The sequence below is a fragment of the Equus asinus genome, chromosome 3 (genome assembly GCF_041296235.1).
Source record: "Equus asinus isolate D_3611 breed Donkey chromosome 3, EquAss-T2T_v2, whole genome shotgun sequence".
NCBI lineage: Eukaryota > Metazoa > Chordata > Mammalia > Perissodactyla > Equidae > Equus > Equus asinus.
Window position 1 is genome coordinate 62818869 of NC_091792.1, and position 24870 is coordinate 62843738.

Sequence of the window (24870 nt, forward strand, 5' to 3'; positions counted from 1 at the left end):
CCATCCCACGGAACAGGTGCCTCCCCTGCCTGCTGTTTTGCACAGAGATATGGGTGTTCTGATCCTTCCCAGCTTTAAAGGCGTTTTTAGCCAGTCTTCCTGTTGGGTGCCCCCAGGGTCCTCTCGTGCTGGTTGAGCAGTTCTCCTGGTGCACTCCGAGAACTGCTCGTAGCTTTATAGCCATCTCCTTTTGCAGTGTTTTGGCCTGTGTTCTCCCTGTGGCTCCTACCCCAAAATACTCCCCATTAGTCTCTTTGCAGCTGTTTTTCAGGGATTCTCAATTTCTGATCCAGGTACAAGCAAGCAATCTTGCTTTCAAAAACTTTCCTTTCCACTCTTCTTTCCTCTTTTTGTCCTTTCCCTCCCTCCCTCTATCATTTTGAATTAATTTCAGGTAGGAGGGGAATATAGGCATGCATACTTAATTCACCATCCTAATCTAATTTCCTTTCTTAAAAAAATTAACTTCTAGGGGCTGGCCCGGTGGTACAGCAGTTAAGTTTGCACATTCTGCTTCAGCAGCCTGGGGTTCGCCAGTTTGGATCCCGGGTTCGGACATGGTACCGCTTGCAAAGCCATGCTGTGGCAGGCGTCCCATATATAAAGTAGAGGGAGATGGGCACGGGTGTTAGCTCAGGGCCAGTCTTCCTCAGCAAAAAGAGGAGGATTGGCAGCAGTTAGCTCAGGGCTAATCTTCCTCAAACAAGAAAACATTAACTTTTAGACCTCTGGTCCACGTAGTCTTGTGAATTCACAGAGAAACATTCTCCTGCCACCTCCACACTCATAGCAGGGAGAGGTAAAATATGTTAAAATATTAAAATCATGTCATCATATTAAAAAACAACATAGGTTACTTCAGGGGCTAGCAGCAAGCTGGGGCTGAAGCAGCGTATTTACTGGGCTTTGGGATCAGACACAGGTTCTCAGAGGTGACTGGAAGTTCAACTCTTGCGGATTAAAGGGGACCTTGATGTATAGTTGAGGACTGGAGAAGCTCCCATGTGAAAACTGATTTGGATGAGGCTCTAACATGAATGAAGGCTTAAAAAAAGGTTTTTGGCCACCAACATTGAGTTCGTATCTTTGTAAAGAGGAGGGAGTAGAGACATTGGGCTTTGGGGAGATGAAAATCTGGACTTCAGTACCTGTGAGTGGCAGTGTAACTAGTCGTGTAAAGGTGGCCAAAGGGAGAGGAAAAAAACAAGCAATTACGTAAACCATAAAATACAAACTTTCAATTCGGATGCACTTGGCAAGCTAACATACAGTCGGCCCTCTGTATCCATGGGTTTTGCATTCTCAGAGAGGCAGGGCCGACTGTAGGGACTTGAGCATGCATGGATTTTGGTATCTGCCCTGGAACCAATCTCCCACGGATACCAAGGGACAACTGTATAAAGGCACAAGAGGAAAACTGTCATCAGGAAGCAAGGCAACAAACTCTAAAAGTGGGAGAGTTTGAAATGCAAGCTGAAATGAATTAAGACACAGTTTCATTTAGGCCCCGGGTTTCACTGGTTTGGATCCTGGGTGCGGACCTAGCACCGCCTATTGAGCCACGCTGAGGCGGTGTCCCAGAGAGCAGAGCTAGAAGGACCTACAACTAGAATATACAACTATGTACTGGGGGCCTTTGGAGACAAGAAGAGGAAAAAAAAAAAATTGGCAACAGATGATAACTCAGGGCCAATCTTTAATAAATAAATAAAATTCTTAAAGAGACTAAATTATAAAACATGAAATCCAAAAAATGAAAAAAAAAAACTGTCAGAAGAGCACAAAAAAAGAGTGCATATTTTAGAAAGTAGTAAACATAAAAGATCAAACTGTACAATAAGACTGGAACATAAATAATTTCATTTCCATTGTAAGAGAGTAATTTGTCTTTACTTCACTATTATAAATAATGTTTTCAATGTTATGACATCGTTATAACATTATAGGTACGTTAAGGTTTTGTTCTTAATACATACTATATTATTTTTATTTTTCAACAGGTGTTTGCATATGATCATTGTTTTTGGTCTATGGATGAATCTGTCAGAGAAAAGTATGCAGGTAAGAGTATAACATCCTGTTAACTACTGATAATACAGAAAAGGTGTTTTAATATTTTTTCCATAAAGTATCAGAGTATTATTTTCTGTAATTTTAAAAACTATGTAGAGAACTTCCTCCAGTCTTTGCTATGAGGTTTTTTTTTCTCCCCAAAGCCCCAATACATAGTTGTATATCCTCGTTATATGTCCTTCTAGTTCTTCTATGTGGGACACCGCCTCAGCATGGCTTGACAAGTGGTGCTAGGTCAGCACCCAGGATCCGAACTGGTGTACACCGGGCCACCAAAGCAGAGTGCGTGAACTTAACCACTGGTCCCCGGGGCCAGCCCCACTATTAGAGTTTTTTATGTTGATTGGGAAATGAGAGAGTCACAGTGTGTTGTTCTTGGTATAATATGATAAAGTTAGGTTAATAGGGTACACGGTTGAGGTTATCTTACTCACACGCATCCCCAGGCCTTGCATAGGACCAGTAGCACACAGTAGCCTCTTAGATTTGCTTAGATGTCTGTGCTGTGGTCTGGAGAGGCACCTTTGTGTAAGAAAAGAAGAGCCAGGAGAAAAGGAAACCTGGAGTTTAGTCCAGGCTCTACTCCTGATTGCCTCTGTGACTTTGAGTAAATCACTTAAGCTTTCAGTGTTCTGTTTTCTCTCTTTAATGGAGAACAATATACTATGTTCTTTCTTAATGTGCTCTGGTATTCTGTTATTCTCTTACTGTCCTCAATGATGACTGTCTGAAGCCCCTTTTCACAAGTTTAGGACTACAGTGACAGCCCTTTATTTCCTTTATTCCTGACTGCTTACAACACCTATTTCTAAACAATCTTTTTTTAAATATTGAGTGTCATATTGTATCGGCTTTTGTCATGAGAAACAGTTGTACTACAGCTGTTTCAAAAAGTTAAGGTTAATGTGGTTTAGCTGGCCCAATGATGACTTTAAGGATTGCTTCCATATCGGAAATTTCATGATGATGTACTAATCTGGCAAATTAATTAGGAAGTGAGGCATAATGGAATACTATTTATAGCATTCAGAACATAACAAACATAACAGCGCCCAGTTCTTTCATGTTATACTTAAAGTGTGTCCAGATCACAAATCCAATTTGTTGAGAGGGAGGGATTCCTCTCTCCCCGCACCAAGCAATGCCGTGGACATCAGCTGGGTATCCTGCACTTCAGTTCAATTCTGACACTAACTACCCGGAGATAGCATCAGATTTGATAGGTTAAGTGTTCAGGCCTACAAAATTGCCCCCTCCCCCTGCCACTTTAGATACCATTCCCAAGCCCAGGTTGTTTCCTGTGCTTCTGACCAACTGGCTGTGTATCAGAGGTTTCCACGACCTCCTTCTTGGGCTTGATTAATTTGCTAGATTGGCTCACAGAACTCAGAGAAACATTTTACTTACTAGATTGCCGGTTTATTATAAAAGACTTTAACTCAGGAACAGCCAGATGGAAGAGCTACATAGGGCAAGGTGTGGGGAAAAGGGTGCAGAGCTTCCATGCCCTCTCCAGGCACGCCACTCTCCCAGCACCTCCACGTCTTCACTGACTGGGAAGCTCTCTGGACTCTGTCCTTCTGGGTTTTTATGGAGGCTTCATTACATAGGCTTGATTGATTAATCATTGGCCATTGGAGAATGAGTCAACCTCCAGGCCCTCTCCCCTCCTAGGAGGTTGGAGGATGGGACTGAAAGTTCCAACCCTATGATCACTGTTGGTTCTCCTGACAACCAGCCCCCGTCCTTAGTTGCTTTCTAAAAGTCACCTCATTAACATAACCAAAGACACCTTGATCACTCTCAACACTTAGGAAATTCCAGGAGTTTCTGGAGACTTGAGCCAAGAACTGTGGATGAAGACCAAATGTATATGAGAGTCATTCAGATAACCGAAATATATTTCTTATAGCTCAACAATATCACAATATTGAAGACCTCAGAGAGGTTGAATGATTTGTAAAGGTTATGTTTGACTATTGGCATATTTAATTTAGCCTGTGGAGGAGCATTTGATCCTATTATTTATGTCCATGATCGAAAACTAGAAGAATGATTTCCAAGATCTTCCTCCCTGAAGCAGCTGGTATGTATTGTAGACCCTGTAATTAAAAGTTATCACTGAGAAAGAGAGAATCCCTGGAGAGCTGCTGCTAGTCACCATAGACCACTGCTTCCAAACAGTTGGCGACAGAAACAAAACAAGCCACCCATGAATTTAACCACAACTGTGTTTTTTATGAAGAGACTTGGAATTTTGTTCTAGAGCAGTATTTTCTGCCTTACGAGTTTGTTTAAAAAATAAAAAACAAATCTTTCCAAATGAAAAAAAAATTATCGTTGAGGAAAAGGAGAGGGATTGATATATATGATTGTTTTGAACTCCAAAACTCACTGAATAAAGCATTAGCTGAGTGGTATATAGTCAAGGCTTTGGAAGCATCATCAAGTTTAAAAATCTTGTTTGGAGATAAGCTGAAAAGAAAAGTACATTTTTGTTTTGATTGTTCACATGTAGTTTTGGCTTCATCCTTTCTTTTTCTCCTTCTCTCTCTCTTTTAGGTCAAGATGATGTTTTCAAATGCCTTGGGGAGAATATTCTTCAGAATGCTTTTGATGGCTACAATGCATGTATCTTTGCCTATGGACAGACTGGTAATGTTAAATAATATATATATTTTTTGCTTTAAGGATCATAACAGAGAAAATACTAAAAAGAATACATATTGTTAGCATCTTATCAGTTATGATTGATAAGGAGTGTTCTGACTTCTTCTGTGGTCAACAGGAAAGAAAATCTATTTAAAGTGAAAGAGTCACTTTTTTAAGGGTATACTGTATAGCTTGTCCAGTTGAAAACTATTCTTCATAGAAGAGTGCTTCTGATATTTTCAAGAGGCGGTACGTGTAGTGGTTATGAGAGCACGAACTCTGAGCTGGGTTATCCCAGCTCCAACCCTGCTCCTGCCACTGACCAGCCGGGAAACTTACACCTCAGTTTCCTTATCTGTAAAATGTTGATAGTTATAGACTTTCCTTATAGGGTTGTCACAGTGAGATAACGTGAAAACTTTTAGAAACGACCTGGAACATAGGAAGTGGTGTATTAGTTTTAGATATTATGATAATATTAAAGTGTCAGTTGACAAAAGCAGCAACTTGTATGATTAAAAGAGTGTTTACAAAATCACTGCTACTGAAAAGGAAAAAGAATTTTACTTAAGTTAGGACTGTGAGTGATTTAACTTTTCCTTTCTATTTTCCTGCATTTTCTCAATTTTCTTTAATGAATATGTATTCTTGGTACAGTGGAGAAAATAATTTTATAGTAGAAAAAGAAAATTACTCTTTGGTTTCCACACTATTGCCAAAGGGTAGTAAGTTAATTTTCTCTGGGGCCCAGAGGGATAACGTATATTTTGTGCTATGATTAGTGGTTGGGAGCAGGTACAATAGTATTCATCATATGGATATTCCCAGTTAATTTTAGAAAGCTCTTCAGCCCTCACTATTTTTTAGTTGTTTTAGGTAATTTTTTTTAAGGATGAAGATGGTTAAAGAAGATTTTTGTTTTCTTTCTAAAGGAGGTTTACTTTTGACGTCTACATATGCATTGGGAAAGCTTCTGTATTTATTAGTTTCATTGTTATATTTGGGTATATTTCTTATTTTATTTTGGGCATTTTGCTAAGTGCTAGTAATTTATTTTGAGCAATGGAAAGAGGGTTATGTATTTAAACTTCTCAAAGAGACAGCACTATGATTTCCTTTTTTAGGGTCTGGAAAATCTTATACCATGATGGGCACAGCTGACCAACCTGGATTAATCCCGAGACTTTGCAGTGGACTCTTTGAACGGACTCAGAGAGAGGAAAATGAAGAGCAGAGTTTTAAAGTAGAAGTGTCCTATATGGAAATTTATAATGAGAAAGTTAGAGACCTTCTTGATCCAAAAGGGTAAAAGACTTTGAGACTTGAATGTTTTAGTATTATGGACTGAAACAGACTTAATAAATTGGCTGAGGTGACATTTTTTATCTTGAACTCTCGGAGAGAGTTATTTATCTAGTTGCTGTCCCTGTGATTTTATCTCGTTATCGTCATTGTGATTTGTTCTTAGTTACATTGAGTGGCTTCCTGCAGCCAGTTCTGGGCTTTTGAACTCAGGGCTGCGATGGGGCAGGGAAGTGTAGTGGAACAGCATGTGTGTGGGTCATACTGCCTTTCTCAGATACATCCAGAGCCACAAACAAAAAATACATAGTGAAAATTAAGTTACTTAGTATCAGGATAACTGGTATCCTTAATCAAGTAGGTTATTTATTTATTTAAAATCCAGAAATTTCAGGTGGAATTTAGCTGTTTGTTTGCAGTCTGTGAAGTGAGGGAGAGACATAATCAGAGTTGTGAAACCTGGACTTTAGAATAGTTAATTTTAAGGATTCCTAGAGAAAAAAAGTCCCATTTTATAGTGTAGTCTTTGAAAAAGTGGCTCAGAAGTATTAGAAAGCCCTAAAAAATGCTATTATCACTCTGCAGTTGTAGCTGAACCTAATGAGGAAGATAAGGTATCTGAGGAAATCTGTTCGTTGCACACAGAGTTCTCCGAGTCTGGATTTTAAGGAAGTGCAACACTGGAGAGAAAGAACAGATGATAACCATAGCCTGTGGCTTATTGAGTAAAAACAGCATTCAGAAGCTCGAAGAGCCAAATGAGCTGAGGTTTACAGAAAGCGTGGAGGACAATGAAGGGACATTATGTTGTGTTTGGATGAAGATGATCAAGGAAAGATGGTCTTAGAGGCAGTGACTCATAGTGATGCTCAATCAGAATGAGTCTTTGCCCAGAGGAGAAGGGAAGATTCCTCGGAGGGTGCTTGATAAATTTCGTGTTGAGTAGGAGTCTGTCCGCTGAGAAGTTAGGTGAGAACGGTTCAGGCTTAGGGGACAGCCTGTGCCAAAGTGTGGAAGTGTGAAGAAATCACTTGTTTAGAGAGTGACCCAGCCGTCCAGCGTGAGTGGAGGGCAATATGCAGGCAATCAAAACAGAGAACAAAAGGAGGCCAGAGGTAGGAAAGTTACGGCTCAGGTACCCACATCTTGCTGAATCTCGTGCCCTTGTCCTCTTTCTGTGCCTTGAGTACTTGTTCTTGCATCTTCCCCTCTGTGAAGACCAGCACTTTGTTAGAGGTCCAGCCCAGACCTAGTCTTTCCAGAAATTCTTGGCTGACTTCATTCTTGTGTTTGCATTCCACAGTGCGTATGTGAAATAGCTTGAACTGTATCTTCAATTTGTTTATAGTCTTCAGTAATTTCTTATATGTTTGTCTTTTGTGTAGTTTAGTAATCAACAGCATGGCCTTTGGATCACCTAGCTCTGGATCCAGGTCCTTTAATTGTTACCTATTGAGCAAGTTCCTTATGCTTTCGAGGCCTCATTTGTACAGAAGGGGGAGTGATAAGATTACGTAATATCTCAGAGGGCTGTTGTGAAGATAGACTGGGATGACACACCTGAGGTCCTAGAACATTGACTGGTACAGAGTAAGTGCGTAATAAGTGTTAGCTGTTTTTATTCTTGTCCTCCCATGAAGATTTACTTGAGGATTTTTGTAGTGTTTCTGAAGAGTTGAAGTAAATAGATTAAAAACCCTGAAAGTGGTCCTTTTTCAGTGAAAGACTATTTGAGACAACTTAGTTTTGTTATTCAAGTACTAATTTTATTAATTCAGCATATATTATGTGTAGTAATGTAATTATGTTGCTTACTCAGGAGGTAATATGGTATATATTATCTTTAAGAAAAAGGGAAGGGGCCGGCCCAGTGGCGCAGCAGTTAAGTTCGCATGTTCTGCTTCTTGGTGGCCCGGGGTTTGCCAGTTCAGATCCCGGGTGCGGACATGGCACCGCCTGGCAAGCATGCTGTCGTAGGCGTCCCACGTATAAAGTAGAAGAAGGTGGGTATGGATGTTAGCTCAGGGCCAGTCTTCCTCAGCAAAAAGAGGAGGATTGGCAGTAGTTAACTCAGTTATAATAGCATGTATCCTGAGGTCAGAACTGAGTCAAATATTTGTTCTATATCTACTTTATGTACAATTTTATGATAGTAAGTAAAGTTTTTAGTGGTTCATCCTAGGGTACTAAAAGATTCCAAATCACTAGAAAATATTAAGTTATGTAAAATAAGAATCACTTGTAATCTCACCATCAACAAATATTCCTCTTTTTATTGTAGTGTTTTTATTTGTTAATTTTTTTGCTGAGGAAGATTTGCCCTGAGCTAACATCTGTTACCAGTCTTCTCTTTTTTTGTTTGAGGAAGATTAGCTTTGAGCTAACATCTGTGCCAGTCTTCCTCTATTTTGTATGTGGGTCACTGCCACAGCATGGCTGACGAGTGGTGTATGTGCATGATGAGTGGTGTAGATCTTGGGATCCAAACCCATGAACCCAGACCGCCAAAGTGGAGCATGGCAAACTTAACCAGTACACCATGGGGCCAGCCCTGTGTTTTTATTTTTAAAGAGCTTTTTTGAGATATAATTCACATGTCATACAATCATCAACAAATATTTTTAATATTTTTTGGTTGATATCATTAACCGTGCTAAATGCTCTAGTTTTTTGGTGGATGCCCTTTACTTGGTTTATCAATTTGTTGTGTGCTAAGAGGTTTGTTTATTTTTTATTCATGAATGAGTATTTAATTTTATTGAATACTTTTTTCTGCATTTATTGACATGATCATGTATGTTCTTTTCCCCTTTAGTCTATCAGCGTCGTAAAGGTTGTGAATCTTTTTCTAGTGTTAAAATAACCTGGCAGTCCTGGGCTAAGCCCAATTTTAAGTTTTAAAATCATTATTAGACACAGTTTGTTGTCTTTTGTCTGTCTGTCTTTATTCATGATTGAGGTTGGTCTGTAATTTTCCTTTCTTGCACAGTTAACATTTGTTGAATTTCTGCTCTTTGTACCACATTCTGTGATATGACAAATAGACTATTTGTATTTATTTGACTCTGCATTCTTTGTGGTGGTAAATAGACATCCCACAGTGTACCCTTTTGAGTAATGTGATATTTTATCACATTATGAAGTTTTTCTTGCCAGTCAAGATTTTAAATTTTAGTTTAAATTCTTCTGAGATCAAGTCGGTTGGTTTTATTTATTTGAGATCTTTGTTGAATTCAGCATATACTTTATGGAGCACAGTTGCGTCCTTTAAAAAACAGCTTATTGTTTAAAAATCATTTCTATGTTTTTAATGAACAGAAGCCGTCAAACGTTAAAAGTCAGAGAGCACAATGTATTGGGACCCTATGTTGATGGACTTTCTAAACTGGCTGTCACAAGCTATAAGGTAACAACTTACTTTATATAAACTAAATTCAGTGGAGCAGGTTTTTTTTGGTTTAATTTGTGGTGATTATTTTTTTGAAATTAGAAAAACTTATAGTATTATCGCTTAATAAATCACTTTTTACAAAAATTTTTTACTTAAAAAACTGTATATGACTATTAGGATAGTTTAATTTTGCGAGAAGGTATATATATTTCCAAGGCATTCCTTTTCATCTGTTGTGAGACACATTTTTTCATATTTTATGAGCTCCAAAATTGTGCTGTGCCTCGCAATTGCATCTTAAAATGATAAATGGCAGCTTTTTTTCTTCCCTAGTAGTTCATAAAGTAATGGAGTTGCTCATGATTTAGTTGATTTGATGAAATAAAATATATGAGTTGAATAGTTGGAATTCAAATCCTGTTTCTAGTATGAGAGAATCACTCACATAGTTCTTTTTACTTTCACACTTCGCAGTTCTGCTTTGTGTGAGTCCGTGAGGCTTTGCGTGTTGGGAAATGGGGGTGGAGTGAGACGCTATGATGTAACATACACTGAAGTCAGAGAGTGTTGATTTAGTGACACTTAATCCTTTTGTATGACTCTCATATGACTCTGGATCATTTACTCTACCTCACCAAGTCTCTTTGTCCTAATGTTTAAAATGGAAATTAGTTTTATTGTCTTGACCATCTTATGAGGTAGGATCATTTGTTCCTTTGTTCATTAATCAATTCTGCCATTTGGTCAATGATACTTCATTTAGTAAACATTAGTAAACTTGGTAAACATCTATTGAACAGCTATCATATGCCAGGCATTGTGCTAGGTACTGAGAATGTAAAAAATGAATGAGATGGTCCGTTCTTTCGAGATGCTTACAGTTGTTATAAAGATATTGTAAAACAACATGGTTTTAAATTCAGTGACTGATGCATATTCAAGATTCATCATAGTTTGGAGAAGGGGTTCTTAAATGGATACGTAGGTGTCTGGGGAAGGTGGTGTCCAGAAGGCTTCCTGGAGGAGATCCAATGGGATAATGCATGTGAAAAGTCTTTGAAAACTTTAGAGTACTTATATAAATGTTAGATATTGTTGTTACAGTCATGCACTGCTTAACGACATTTTGGTCCGTGATGGACCACATATACAACAGTGGTCCCACAAGATTAGTACCAAATAGCCTAAGCGTGTAGTAGGCTATACTATCTAGGTTTGTGTAAGTACTCTCTATGATAGTCGCATGACGATGAAATGACCTAGCAACATATTTCTCAAAACTTATTCCTGTTGTTTAGCGATGCGTAACTCTGTTTTAATAATGATCATTTGAGAACTTATTTATGCAACATTGGAGAGAGATCAGGATTCTTTTTGGTATTTCAGAGGAGATTAGAAAGTATAAAAAAAATTTTGCTTGTTTAAAAAATTAAAAGGCTCAATACAGAGTTTATGTATGAGACAACAGACTGGAGACCAGTGAATAAATGTAGGCTAATAGGATAAAGCTTTTACATTAAGCCTCAGGATTATCAGATTTCATGGATCTAAAATGGATTTAGAATGGATCTAGAAAATTGTGATTTTTGTTGTTGATTTTCATCTGGTGCCTACTTATACCTCTTTTGGCAGTTAATATTTTTACTTTGAGTCTTTTTATTTGTCATGTTGAATTTTTCCTTAACCATTATTCTTTTTCATTTATACAGCAAAATAGAATCTTATGATTTTCAAAGTTTTTATTTATGTGTGTCAGCATTGGGTTTGGTTGCGTATAACAGAAAAAATATAACAGGATTTAAGTTCTTTGGAAAATGAATTGTTACCTGTTTTGGTCATTACATATCCTCAGTACCTTAAACTGTACCTGGCACATAGTAGGTGCTTTCAGTGTATATTTGAGTGAACAGTTGAATGAATAAAAGAATGAATGAATGGTGAGAGGGCTAGTATGGTGGTTCCAAAGATGCTGTTAGGGACCTAGAGTCTTGCCAGCTCTCTGGTAATGCCCTTACTCTCATAGTTCAAGGAGGCTCTTAGAACCAAAATGTAAGAGCATGCCTACTCCCTTTATGGAAAATTCCCAGTGACCTGTATTATACTTAACCTCTCAGTTCGCTAAAACTTAGTCGTGTGGCCGCACTGAACCACAAGGACGTCTGGGAAATGTAGTCTCTCAGCTGTGCTGCAATGTGCTTAGCTGAAGGTTGGGTTCCTCTAGTGGAAAGACGAGGCTGGATAAAAGGAGCTGCCCAGTAGGCTGTTTCACACATGTCATCTATCTTGTTCCTCATTAAAATCCTTGTAAGGTAGATGATGTTATAGCTCTGTATTTTTATTTATGAAACTAAAATTCAGATTGGTTGAGTAAGTGTTTTAGAGCTTATAACATTTTTAAAAATGAAGATCCCATGATCTTTCTATTGCCTCATGCTGTCCCTGTTTTAGCAGTAATGGCAACAAAGTAGTAAATCTGTGCAGGAAATTAGTCTCTTGATGTTCTCATTTTTAAAAACAGGTGTGGTAAGATACACCAAGGTGATGATACAGTGCTATGCCAGCTTGAAGGGGAGACAAATTATTTTTGTTTGTGGATTATTCGTATACAGTCATGCGCTGCTTAATGATGGGGATACGTTCTGAGAAATGTGTCGTTAGGCAACTTTGTCGCTGTACAAACATCATAGAGTGCACTTACACAAACCTAGATGGTATAGTCTACCACACACCCAGCCCATATGATACTAATCTTATGGGGCCTCCATCATATATACGATTAGTTGTTGACCCAAACGTCATTGTGCGGCACATGACTGTAATCTAATTTGATTTGACAGTTAACTTCTATTGCTTCTGTAATTAAATAAACTAAATTTTTAAAAATTTCTAGATTAGATGAGGATTGGCATGGCATACTTGTCCACCTTGTGGGACTTAACACATAGCTTCTAAACTTTTGTAATTCTGAATGTTGCCACTTTATTCTGCATGTACAGAAAATAATGTGATTTATTTGAGTTTTCATAGACAGTATTGGCTGGTGTACTCTGTGGCAGTTAATGTTCATTGAAAAACATGTAAACTCCAAATGTGGTTGACTAAGTAGTGAAACTTACAATGCATTTCATAATCTTGTAGAGTTTTATTATTTTATTAGACAGATAATGACATGTGTGTCTATGACTTGTTTCAACTTAGGATATTGAGTCTTTGATGTCTGAGGGTAACAAATCTCGTACAGTTGCTGCCACCAACATGAACGAAGAGAGCAGCCGATCCCATGCAGTCTTCAAAATCACCCTCACACATACTTTGTACGACATGAAGTCTGGGGTAGGTGTTCAGTTGCATGACTTTTTTTTTCTTTTTTGAATTTCTAAAGTGGATCATGGTTTATCTTATTCCCTTCAGGTATAAGATGACTGAAAGTCCTAGCTAGACATATTTATCAATTAGGACTCATGACAAGAAACAGAAGCCACTCTGGGTAAACAGAAAAGAGATTTCATGGAGAGGCTTGGCTGATTACAGAGTTGTTGGAACAGCCAAGGAGGAGTGGGTTCTAGACTGAATCTCTAGGAATAAGTCCCAGAACAGCACAGATCTGATCCACCAGGGCCACTGCTGCCTGTGAGGCTGCCACTGTGCTGTGAGCTGTGAGTTCCAGGCACGCCCCACAGCATAAGTGTAGCCAGGACACAGCAGTCAGCCCAAGCTGCTGGAAGGAACAAACTGGGCAAAAGAAGGCAGCTAGTAGACCCTTTCACACGTATCATCTTTCTTGTTAGCACCCTGGAAGCTGGAGAGTGTATGCTGGGACGCTCTTAGAAAACCTCATATTTCTACCATCCTGCTTCCCAGCAGAGAAAAACAAAAAAGGGGGCAGGGGAATGGCCTCTGCTTTACTTTTGCTTTCCAAATCTTGAGCAAGTGTGTCTGACTGATGGAACCTAAGTCACATCCTGAACCCTGGCTGCAAGGAGTCTGAGGAATGTAGGTTTTGGCTCTCCACCCTCTCCAACTAAAGGAAGGTAGAACAGAAGTTATGCGAGCTGATGGTCCAGAGTCTCTGCCAAAGGACTTTTTGAGCTTTAAACGATGGTAGCTAATGGTATAAGCCAGTGTTAATACTCCACCTGATGCAGTGGAGATAACTTTTGAAATATTACCTTCTGCCAAACAGCTAAGTCCTGGAAGGAATAAATTGCACTGGGGGGTTGTACTATAAGATTGCTAGATTTGTAGAGTAGCTTTTTGAGTATTTGGTTTTGAATCTGTGAAGAGTAAACAGAGCCAGAGAAATACATGCTTCTATGCACTGAAAACTCTGTTGACTCACATTTGTGTTTCCCTCTTACTTTTAGTGTGAATTTTTGCATGTTTTATTATGATGCCCACCCAATCAGTGAGTCAATTTCAAATACCAGAAGCTAAAATAATCACCCTGGCAAAATGCTGTATTTTGGCAGGATTTTATCGTATTTTTCTTCTTTTACCATCACAGCAAGATTAGTGTAACAACAAAAAGTTCTTTGTTTCCTATTTCCTTTTCAGCATAAAACAAAAGCATACTGAAGACTTTTTTTTTTTAACCAAAAGTACTTTTGATTTGGGAAGCTGAATATTCTTTTGTTAGCAACATATTTATTTATGGAAATAAATAGAAATATATATTTTAAAGGAAAGTTTTAAAAGTGATCCAGTCTATAGATTTTGGCATTGGCTTCCCACATTTCTTCTATTGCTGCTGAAGTATAAAATATGTTATATGTGTGAATGCATAATAGAATATTTTTGATAAAGTAAAATTATCATATATGAATAATATGAAAAATTTTTAGCAAGTGTGGACTTTTTGAGGCATCTTTCTATTACATAAAAGTCAGATTAATTTTTTTTATATCAGTAGGAATTGAAAATATTTTCCCTTAGAATGATTGGTAAATATTCACGAAATTTTAAGCATATTTCCAAGTTATATTAAAATTTGTATTTCATAAGTGCTTTTGTGTACTTCTCTCTGAAAATTTTATTGAGTTCTCTTCAAAATGCCCCATTTTTGGAGGCACTCTTTTTCTGAGATAAATTTCCCTCTATCTGGATGAGTAGAGTTGTGTATAATCTTGTGTGTATCTACTGCTAGATTGTACAGTTTTCTTATCCTGTTTTATAGCAGCGCAAACTAATTTTGAAGTAACAGTAAATAACTCTTTAATAAAGGATTTCAAAATTAACTCATTCAGTAGAGACAGCACCGCTTTCTGTATTCTTTAACTGTTTATTAGTACTTGTCAATTTACTTTCCAGACGTCCGGAGAGAAAGTGGGCAAGCTGAGCTTGATAGACTTAGCTGGCAGCGAGCGAGCCACCAAAACTGGAGCTGCAGGTGACAGGCTGAAGGAGGGCAGCAACATCAACAAGTAAGGTTGCCTGCTTTTATTGCCTTATTGATTTAACAGCCAAATAAGGGGACTTCTGTGGTTATTAAAAGAATAAGATTCTGGACCGATTAAGGCTATAATGAATAAATAGTTTAGAATCTTTTCCCGATATGTATTTTTTTCTGGGCCCGCATCTGTTTTATGTTTTGCTGTGATATCTGATGGGGCTGAGGAGCACAGCCTCAGCCAAGTCAGAGGTTTCTCAAGAGCACTTCTGTTGAGATTTGGGTTCTAATCATTCTTTGTCCCAGGAGGTGGTGCCTGTGTAGTGTAGGATGTTTAGTGGCATCTCTGGCCTCTGCCCACTAGATGGCAGTAGTGTTTGCCACCTCTCCCCCCCACCCCAAATTGTGACAACCTACATTATCTCCATACATGGCCAGTGCTCCTTGTGGGGGCATAGTCACCCTCCAGTTGAGAACCACTAGTTTACTCTAAAGAAAAGAATAAAGATAAGAGGTCTGTCAGAGCCCACCTGTTGATCTTGACCTGGGTGTCACTGTCCCAACAAACAACAAGGTGCTAGCTGCATACAGCTCTCCCTTTTATGACTTCATATGCTTACATTTTCTACCTCAAGCTAAATTGTTAGCTCCTATGGGCAGGAATCTTTTCTTTCCTTTTGGCTCTCACTCCCAAAAGGACACATGGCGAGGTACAAGTCATCAGTAACCTACTGGAGATCACAGAACACCATCATCCAGATGCTATGCAATTATTGAATAGTGGTTGATATATACATAAATAAAATGTTTTTGCTTTGTACTATGTTTTAATTAATCGTATTGTGTTTGTGGCTTCCTTTCTTAAAGATATGTGGTGTTTGTGTCGTTATCTTGATGTAAAGATTTACAGCTCACATTTTTATTTACAAAAATGAAAAATAATAATTGAGCTAAGCAGTTTTTGCTTGCAGTAGTATTAGAGAGATATCAGCTTTTAGAGTGTACGCATTTTTAAACTGAGCAGCAAAATGCTGACAACAGTGCTGTTCTCATGCTAGGTACAAAGGCATCTTAATGTTCTATCTTTGTGCAAAAATGTGACATTTGATATACTCAGTTTTTTATGGTTATTATGGTTGTTTGTTGCACCATGCAGGTCCCTCACAACCCTCGGTCTGGTTATCTCAGCACTAGCAGATCAGAGTGCTGGCAAAAACAAGAATAAATTTGTTCCGTATCGTGATTCAGTTCTCACTTGGCTGCTGAAAGTAAGTTTTTTTTTTTCTTTCCTGGCATACTCTTGGTGGTTGGTGAAAGTAAGACTAGAGAGTAGAATATTAATCCCTCACAATTATCATTTCCTCCATCAGTGTTCAGAATTATAATCATTAGGCTGTTATAGGATAATCATAATTTTAATGGATTAAGCATAGATTTCTTCCTGATTCACCAGAACCTGGAAGCAGTGGGAGTTTTGGGCACACTGAATCGCATAATTGCCTCTGAGATTTTGGGAAATAGAAAAACGACCTAGTGCTAATCTGATAGCTGAGTGAGTCATAGAAAAGGAGTTTGCACTGTCTTACAGACTCAGCTGGAGTGCTCCATCTTTCTCACAGACTCCTTTTGTTTGACTGACATTTTGGACCTTGTTTTTCTGTTTGACTTTAAGGTTACTCACGATCATTTTAGTTTGCTTTCAGCTTCTTAAAGGTGTTATGTGAGGATACAGAGTAGAGCACACAGTCATTCATTGGTTAATTGATACCATGTGAATGAGAAATAGAAATTAGAAAGAAAAAAAACTGTATGAAGTGCTAGGAGGAAAATGTAAAGAAATGTAGGACACTCCTTGTCCTCTAATTGCTCAGAGTCTAGTAAGGGAGATAATGTTCGTACACAAAATGTTATAACATGAGTTAGTGCTTCCATGAGGGAGATATTAATGACATGTAACAGGAGTTTGGTGAAAAGAGAGACTGTTTCCAAGTTTCCTCTCATCTTCGAGGTTCCCTTTAGTCTTGGTGAATTGGATATTGGGCTGGGAATTAGAGGATATAAAATCTAGTGACAGTTTAACTCCTTATAGAGCGGCCAGCCTGGAACAAAGTAGTTTTCCTGTATAACATTCTTCTTTTCTATTTTTTTTTAAATGGAGAAATAATTTTATGAGTCCTGTTTAGTCTTGTGATGGCTTATTTTCCCATTGATCAAGAAGCTATTGAACATTGTTCCTCACTGTGCTAGGGATTGAGAATACAAGGAGAGTTAAAGACAGGCCCCTGCGTAGCTCGCTAGAGGACACGACGTTTGACTTAGGCCACGACATGTTTAGAGAACTGCTTTTGTGAAGGGAACGGGGTTTTCTCATAAAGGGTCTCCAGTATTCAACTTTACTTTCTAAAACTCTGCACGCCATTTGGACATGCTTTATTAAGTGAAATTTGCCACAATAGAAAATCAGGTAGATTACTTCCTTTGGTCAAAATGCAATAAAATTAGAAATTTAAAACAAAAGGATAAACAAACACAATTTGATAATTAAAAACCATTCTAAATAACTCTTGAGTTAAAGGGATATTACAAAACATTTCACTACCAGGGAAATAATTGTACTCGTCTTCATGTGTCAGTAATTGACCTTGAAATCTCGTTTGCTTAATTTACAGAAGAAATCTCAATAAGATATTTATTTCTTCCTCAAACTTGCCACAGAAACATTTCCTGATCATTAATGATTATTCCCTGGATATGCCTGGTTTAAAAGACGGAATGTTCATTGTTCTGTTGTTTCAGTGTTGCTACTTCACTCCATTTAAACCAACAGTAGGAAATATCTTTTGTTAAATAAATTGATGTGGCTAAAATGGCCTAGGTCATTATTGAGTGGCCATTTCAAAGGCTGGAGGCCAGGAGAACTTGTTTGAGGAGAATCAGGTACTGTGCTGAGTGCTTCCCATACATTATCTCATTTATTCCTTGGAAGGTAGACTGTGGTGTTCCCATTTGACAGATGAGGTGGCAGACGCAGAACTAGTAGGTGAAGAAAGAAGATGGGAGTCCTGGGTGGCTTTGCTGCGCTCGTCTTTTGCCAGGCTGTGCTCTTATCGAGGTTATTTTTCATTAGAAGGGCAAGCACCTGACTTATACCGGACATTGATAGAAGCTGTTGAAAATACTTGAAGAACAAAACCAAACACTTTTTTAAAAAGCTCACTTTATCTTCTGTTTAGTAAAATTGGGTTATAATTGTAACTTCTCTGTGTTAATTCTTAGGCAAGAGAAATGAATAGTTTCTTTGATTTTTGCCGTATTTTTTCCTTAAATACTATATAACCTTCTTTATCATGTTTGACTTTGCAGCAAGATCATAAGTAGGGGTGTTGTAGCAAAGCATATTTTGGGATTTGAACAGTTTTCCTGAAGGCCTCTCGGAATCCATTGATACACAAAGCATCTCTTTTGAAGTGGCTTTTATGTCCCTGTTGTTTTTTCCTTCTTTAATTCTTAATTAGTCTAACTCTCCCTGATCCTTGTTCGACTTGGTATGATTCTAGTATTCTCCAACATAACTTTCATCAAATTCATGAAATTGCTCATCCTTTATAAGATTTGCAATTTTTTTTTAATTAATTTTTTTCCCCCTGGGGAAGATTTGCCCTGAGCTAACATCTGTTGCCAGTTTTCCTCTTTTTGCTTGAGGAAGATTGTTGCTGAGCTAACATCTGTGTCAGTCTTCCTCCATTTTGTGTGTGGGACACTACCATAGTTTTTTATTGAGGTAAAATTGTTTTATATAGATTTCAGGTGTGCATCATTATATTTTGACTTCTGTTAAAACACTACAATTGTGTTCACAACGAAAAGTCTAGTTGCCATCTGTCACCGTACATGAGCCCTTTTACCCCTTTGGGATCCACTGTTCCCCTCTGGTAACCACCAGTCTATTTTCTTGTCTATGTGTTTGTTTTTTGTTGTTTTTATTTTCCACACATGAGTGAAATCATATGGTATTTCGCTTTCTGTGTCTAACTTATTCCGCTTAGCGTAATACCCTCAAGGTCTATCCATGTTGTCGCAAATAGCAAGATTCCATCTCTTTTTATGGCTGAGTAGTATTCCTTTGTGTATATACACCACATCTTCTTTATCCATTCATCCACTGATGGGCACTAAGGTTGTTTCCAAGCCTTGGCTACTGTGGGTAATGCTGTAGTGAACGTAGGGGACATATGTCTTTTTTTTTTTTTTAAAGATTGGCACCTGAGCTAACAACTGTTGCCAATCTTCTTCTTTTTCTTTTTCCCCTCCCCAAATCCCCTCAGGATGTAGTTGTATATCTTAGTTGTGGGTCCTTCTAGTTGTGGCATGCGGGACGCTACCTCAACATGGCGTAATGAGTGCTGCCATGTCTATGCCCACGATCTGAACCAGTGAACCCTGGGACCGGCCCCCATATGTCTTTTTGAATTAGAGTTTTTGTGTTTTTTGGATAAATACCCAGAAGTGGAATAGCTGGATCATATGGTGTTTCTGTTTTTAATATTTTGAGGAATCTCCATCCTGTTTTCCATAGTGGCTGCACCAGTTTACATTCCTACCAGCAGTGTTTGAGGGTTGCATTTTCTCCACATCCTCTCCAACACTTGTTATTGCTTGTCTTTTTAATCATAGCCATTTTGACGGGCTTGAGGTGATATCTCATTGTGGTTTTGATTTGCATTTCCCTAGTAATTAGTGATATTGAACATCTTTTCATGTGCCTTTTGGCCATCTGTATATCTTCTTCAGAAAAATATCTGTTCAGATCCTCTGCCCATTTTTTAATTGGGTTTTTTGGTGGTTGTTGTATGTGTGAGTTCTTTATGTATTTTGGATGTTAACTCCTCATCAGATACGTGATTTGCAAGTTCTTTATATATTTTGGATGTTAACTCCTCATCAGATACGTGATTTGCAAATATTTTCTCCCCATTGGTAAGTTGCCTTTTTGTTTTGTTGGTGGTTTCCTTTGTTTTGCAGAAGCTCTTTAGTCTGATGTAGCCCCATTTGTTTATTTTTTCTATTATTTCCCTTGCCTGATGAGACATGGCATTTGAAAAGATGCTGCTGAGACTGATGTCAAAGAATCTACTGCCTATATTTTCTTCTAGGAGTTTTATAGTTTCAGGTCTTACTTTTAAGTCTTTAATCCATTTTGAGTTAATTTTTGTGTATGGTGTAAGATAATAGTCTACTTTTATTCTTTTGCATATGGCCGTCCAGTTTTCCCAACACCATTTGTTGAAAATTAGCTGTTCGTAGACGTGTGGGTTTATTTCTGGGCTCTCAGTTCTGTTCACTTGATCTATGTGTCTGTTTTTCTGCCAGTATCATGCTATTTTGATTACTACAGCTTTGTAGTATATTTTGAATTTGGAGAGTATGATACCTCCAGCTTTGTTCTTTTTCCTCAGGATTGCCTTGGCTATTTGGGGTCTTTTGTTGTTCCATATAAATTTTAGGATTCTTTATTCTATTTCTGTGAAAAATATTCTTGGGACTTTGATAGGGATTGCACTGAATCTGTAGATTGCTTTAGGTAATATGGACGTTTTGACTATGTTAATTCTTCCAATCCATGAGCACGGAATATCTTTCCATTTCTTTGTGTTTTCTTTGATTTCTTTCAATAGTGTCTTATAGTTTTTAGTGTATAGGTCTTTCACCTCCTTGGTTAAATTTATTCCTACGTATTGTATTTCTTTTCAAAGTTTTTTTGCATTGTAATTATGTTGTGTTCTTGATGTTTACAACATCTGAGAGTCAGAGAAACTAAGTACACTTGGCGATTTGGTGGAGGATAGATGTGAGTGTTCTTCTGTCACGGAGGGTTGAGTGGTTACTCATTTGGTAAGTAGTCAGTGGAGAACCATTTCATATTAAGACGATTTTTGCTTCACCATGCAACCTTCTAAATTTGAGTATCTTAATGTCGAGTAACTTCTGGTAATGAATCCTCTGACAATGAGTATCTTTTGAATTGATCCACTTTTTTCTGTTCTTACTGCTGCTTACCTAATGAAAGTGACTTTCATCTCTCACCTGGATGATTGAAACATCTCCCTCGAGCTTTCTTAGTTCATTCCATTCTTGTTTGATGAGGAAGATTGGCCCTGAGCTAACATCTGTTGCCAATCTTCCTCTTTTTGCTTGAGGAAGATTGTCACTGAGCTAACATCTGTGCCAATCTTCCTATATTTTATATGGGACACCACCACAGTGGCTTAATAAGTGGTGCTAGGTCCTCACCTGGGATCCAAGCCTGCAAACCCTGGGCTGCCGAAGTGAAGTGTGCGAACTTAGCCATTACACCACTGGGCTGGCCCCAGTCCATTCCATTCTTTACAGTTAGGTTGCAATATCTTTCTAAATTAATACTCTTCTTAAACTTAAATTTCTTTAGTAACTCTTCAGAGGCCCTTACAATAAAGTCCAGATTCTTTGATGACTTGTGACTTACTAGGCCCTTCGTAATCTGACCCCTCTCTCCTTCTCATTGTTCATCTCTTGCTCCTGTTCTTATCAGGTCTAGCAAAGTGATGAGTACTCTTACTGCTAGGACTTTACTCTTACTCTGTTTGGAACATTCTTCTTCCTCTCTTCTCTCTCTCCTCCTCCTTCCCTTCCTCCTCCTCTTTACCTGGGTGATGCTTATTTATCTTTAAGTCTCAAATGTTACTTTCCCTGGGAGTCTTCCCCAACCTTTCAAGACTTGGCTTTCTGCCCTTTCTCTGTTTTCCCAGACCATGTTGTATTTAGCCCTACTTGAGTTCTTATTGTATAGTATTTGCTCACCAGCATTGCCCTCTAGATGGTAAAGTTGAATGCATGAATAATTTCAGCCCTGCTTTAAACTAGCATTATGACCTTTGGCGAGTCTGTCAGTCTTCCTGGGTCTCACTTTCTCATCTGCAAAATGAAATAATTTGGTTAGATGACTTCAAAGAGTTCTTTCAGCTTAAAAAAATTCTTACTTAGAAAATTAAATTTCTTTCCTACATCCATTTAATTTTGCAGTTGCTGCATTTGAAACAAAGCTCGTCTGATTTGCCTAATTAAACAATTAAAGAGTAAACTAGAAGCTTTATACTTTGTCTCTGAATGAGTGCTGGTTCTTTTGTTGCTGTTTCCTTCTTGCTGATGGCATGGGGCCACTTTTGGATATAAGCGTATTGTTGCTTATGCGCAAGAGCTTTTCAAATATCAAGTATTTGTTGTTTGCCAGGTTTCCTTTTCTCAGCACATATTGAAGCACAGTGTGCATGCTTTTTTCCTTTGATAGTCATTGGTACAAATCCCGTTTTACCCAATAGCATTTTCTGTTCATGTGGGCTTGCAGAGTGCAGTGGTTCTTGAAGGGCAGCCGCCACCACGGTGCAGCTAGTGAACTGAATTGTAATCTGAGATGTAATTCCTGTGGTCTTGGTATATATCATTGGAATTTCATTAATGTGCATAGGATTCTTCTTGACGTTTTTCTGGAAGTTGCCAAAGCTGGGCACCAACAATGTGAGAGCAGGGTCTAGAAGTGAAGAGTAAAGCAAGCAATCACACAGGCCTCACAGAAACTGCTTCTGCTTCCGAAAGCCCGAATCACTTATATTTCCTTCCTTTCATCTGTTAAAGTGTATTTTCTTCAGATGTAATTATCTGTGCTATGTTTTCTGTGGAAAACCAAATTTTCAGTAATGGATGAATAAGCAGACATATTGTCTGAGATTATATTGAACTGTTAGCGATAGCTAGGCAATTGTTTTGTTTTTGGCACTAGGACAAAATAATTTGGAAAGGTGTCAGGTTCACTTTACTCATTCCTCTGGTCTGAGCTCTCTCTGTGCTGCCAAGTGTTATTTTGTTACTGTGCGACTATGGGTAGTTGTAGGGGAGTGGAAATGATATTGGACTGGAAGGCAGAAGACAACTGGACTAGAATATGTTTAGTTTACTACTTCTGGATCTTTAGACAGGGTATTCAACCTCCTTTGTCAGAACAAACCTCTGTTTTTTCATCTGTCAAATAGGGATAGTAATAATGTAATTCACAAAAGGCTGAAGACTAAAGTAAAGTTTATGTACAAAGACTCTGTAAGTCACAGATTGCTTAAACAAAGTTTAGATATGTTGATAGTGGGAAAACTTTGTGTCTTCAAAAGTAAGAATTTTATGGCGGTTCATACTGCCTAGAGGTAGAATTGGCTTTCTTGTGATCTAATGAATTCCCCATTACTGGCCTGTTTAAATATTCTCTCCAATCTTGAGAATCTATAGTTCAGTGATATTCTATTACTGAAAGAGGGTATTGAATCTGGTCTTTTGGGTAATTCTCCTCATCCTGGGATGGTATGTTACTGTATTAGTAGTTATCTATTGCAATGTAACAGATGACCCCCAGAAAGTAACAGCTGGAAACAACAGACATTCATCATCTCACAGTTTCTATGGGTCAGGATTCTGGGTGCGGCTTAACTGAGTGGTTCTAGCTGGGCTCTCTCCTGTGGCTGCAGTCAAGTGTCGTCTGGGGCTGCCATCATCGCAGGGCTTGTCTGGAGTTGGAACTGCTCACCTAAGTGATTGTCAGCAGGCTTCAGAAAATCTCCTTCCAAACTCACTCCTGTGGGTGAGGCCACCTCACTCAGGGCAGTGGTTTCTTCCAGAACAAGAGAAAACAGCCACGACAGAAGCCACGGTCCTTTTATAATCTAACTTTAGAAGTGACAGGCCATCACTTCCTCTGTGTTCTGTTTGTTAGAGGCAAATCAGCAAGTCCTGTCCACCAAGGGCTGGGGATGATACACTGGCACTGTCTTAGAGGCTGCCTGCCACGGGCGGATGACACACAGCCTTGGTGTGGTGAAGTGGAGTTGGGGTAGACCTGACTTCCCAAGCCTAGTTTTGTCATTCTGAATTATATCTAGTTATTTTTAATGTTCTCAAGTGAAAGCAGTTTTTTGAATTTGTTGGAGCCTGTTTCAATATCTTACCAGTTTTAGTATAGTGAAGATGAGTATCTTTTTTTCAGCACCCTTGTCTGAACTGTAGAAGTGGTTGTGTAGAACATGAAACCGATGTTAGTGGTTTTTGAAGGGCTATCAGAGGGAATAGAATGAAGTATGTTCAACATATCTTTTGTTTTCTAAGACTGTAGTTGTACCTTATGTTTTAAAAATTGACAAGGTGCTTGATAGCTTGTAACAGCAATACTTTCTGAGCCCTTATTCAGGCTTCACAGAGACTCCAAGTACGCGGTGGTTATGGAGTAGATTGTGGGTAATCAACCTTTGACCAGATAACAGGTAATATCACCAGTGCTCGGTTCCTCTAAGGAAGATTTTGTAGGCATTTAAGAAATCATCCTTTTTTCTTCTGAGTAGTCTGCTGACTTACAGTATCATGTTCTCTGTTAAAAGTGGATAAATTGACATAGAATTAATTTTTATTAAACTGAAATAAATATAGGCTTCATTGTATTTCCCTGTCTTTTCTCAAAAACCAAAGCTCTCTTTTGCCGAAAAGCTGCTTGGCAGAGAAGAAAGAACATGGGCCTGGGAGTCAGTATACCTATATTTTAGTCCTAGCTTTGTCCTTAAATTTGTGTTTGACCGTGAGATGTTGTTTCACCATTTCTGACTTCAAATTTCTCATGGTGTTTTTGTCCAACTTTAAAATGCTGCCAAATTAATTTTCTCCTCTAGGACAGTCTTGGGGGTAACAGCAAGACAGCCATGGTAGCAACTGTGAGTCCGGCAGCTGATAACTATGACGAAACCCTTTCAACTCTGCGGTATGCAGATCGTGCCAAGAACATCGTGAACCATGCTGTGGTGAATGAGGATCCTAATGCACGAATTATCCGAGATCTCCGGGAAGAAGTAGAGAAACTCCGAGAGCAGCTAACCAAAGCAGAGGTATAAGGCACAGCCAAGTGGCGCTTTAGGGGTCTGAGAAAATCTACTAATGCTAGAACTTTAATTTTCCTCCCCTTCGCCATAAGTGATGAGTACCCCACTTAGAATTTTTGATTTTC

The 24870-nt window shown here is 38.5% G+C and overlaps 1 protein-coding gene across 2 annotated transcripts in view; it reads left to right on the plus strand.

The window, feature by feature from the left end:
* The window catches only part of KIF13B (kinesin family member 13B), a 183157-nt gene that overhangs the window by 61260 nt on the left and 97027 nt on the right, over positions 1 to 24870 (plus strand). For both annotated transcript variants that reach the window (XM_044766906.2, XM_070505112.1), the window contains exons 4-11: positions 2001 to 2061; positions 4636 to 4728; positions 5850 to 6030; positions 9346 to 9433; positions 12617 to 12751; positions 14726 to 14838; positions 15961 to 16072; positions 24539 to 24751. In XM_044766906.2, coding sequence (XP_044622841.2) covers positions 2001 to 2061; positions 4636 to 4728; positions 5850 to 6030; positions 9346 to 9433; positions 12617 to 12751; positions 14726 to 14838; positions 15961 to 16072; positions 24539 to 24751 — 996 coding nt within the window. The remainder of the gene's footprint in view (positions 1 to 2000; positions 2062 to 4635; positions 4729 to 5849; positions 6031 to 9345; positions 9434 to 12616; positions 12752 to 14725; positions 14839 to 15960; positions 16073 to 24538; positions 24752 to 24870) is intronic.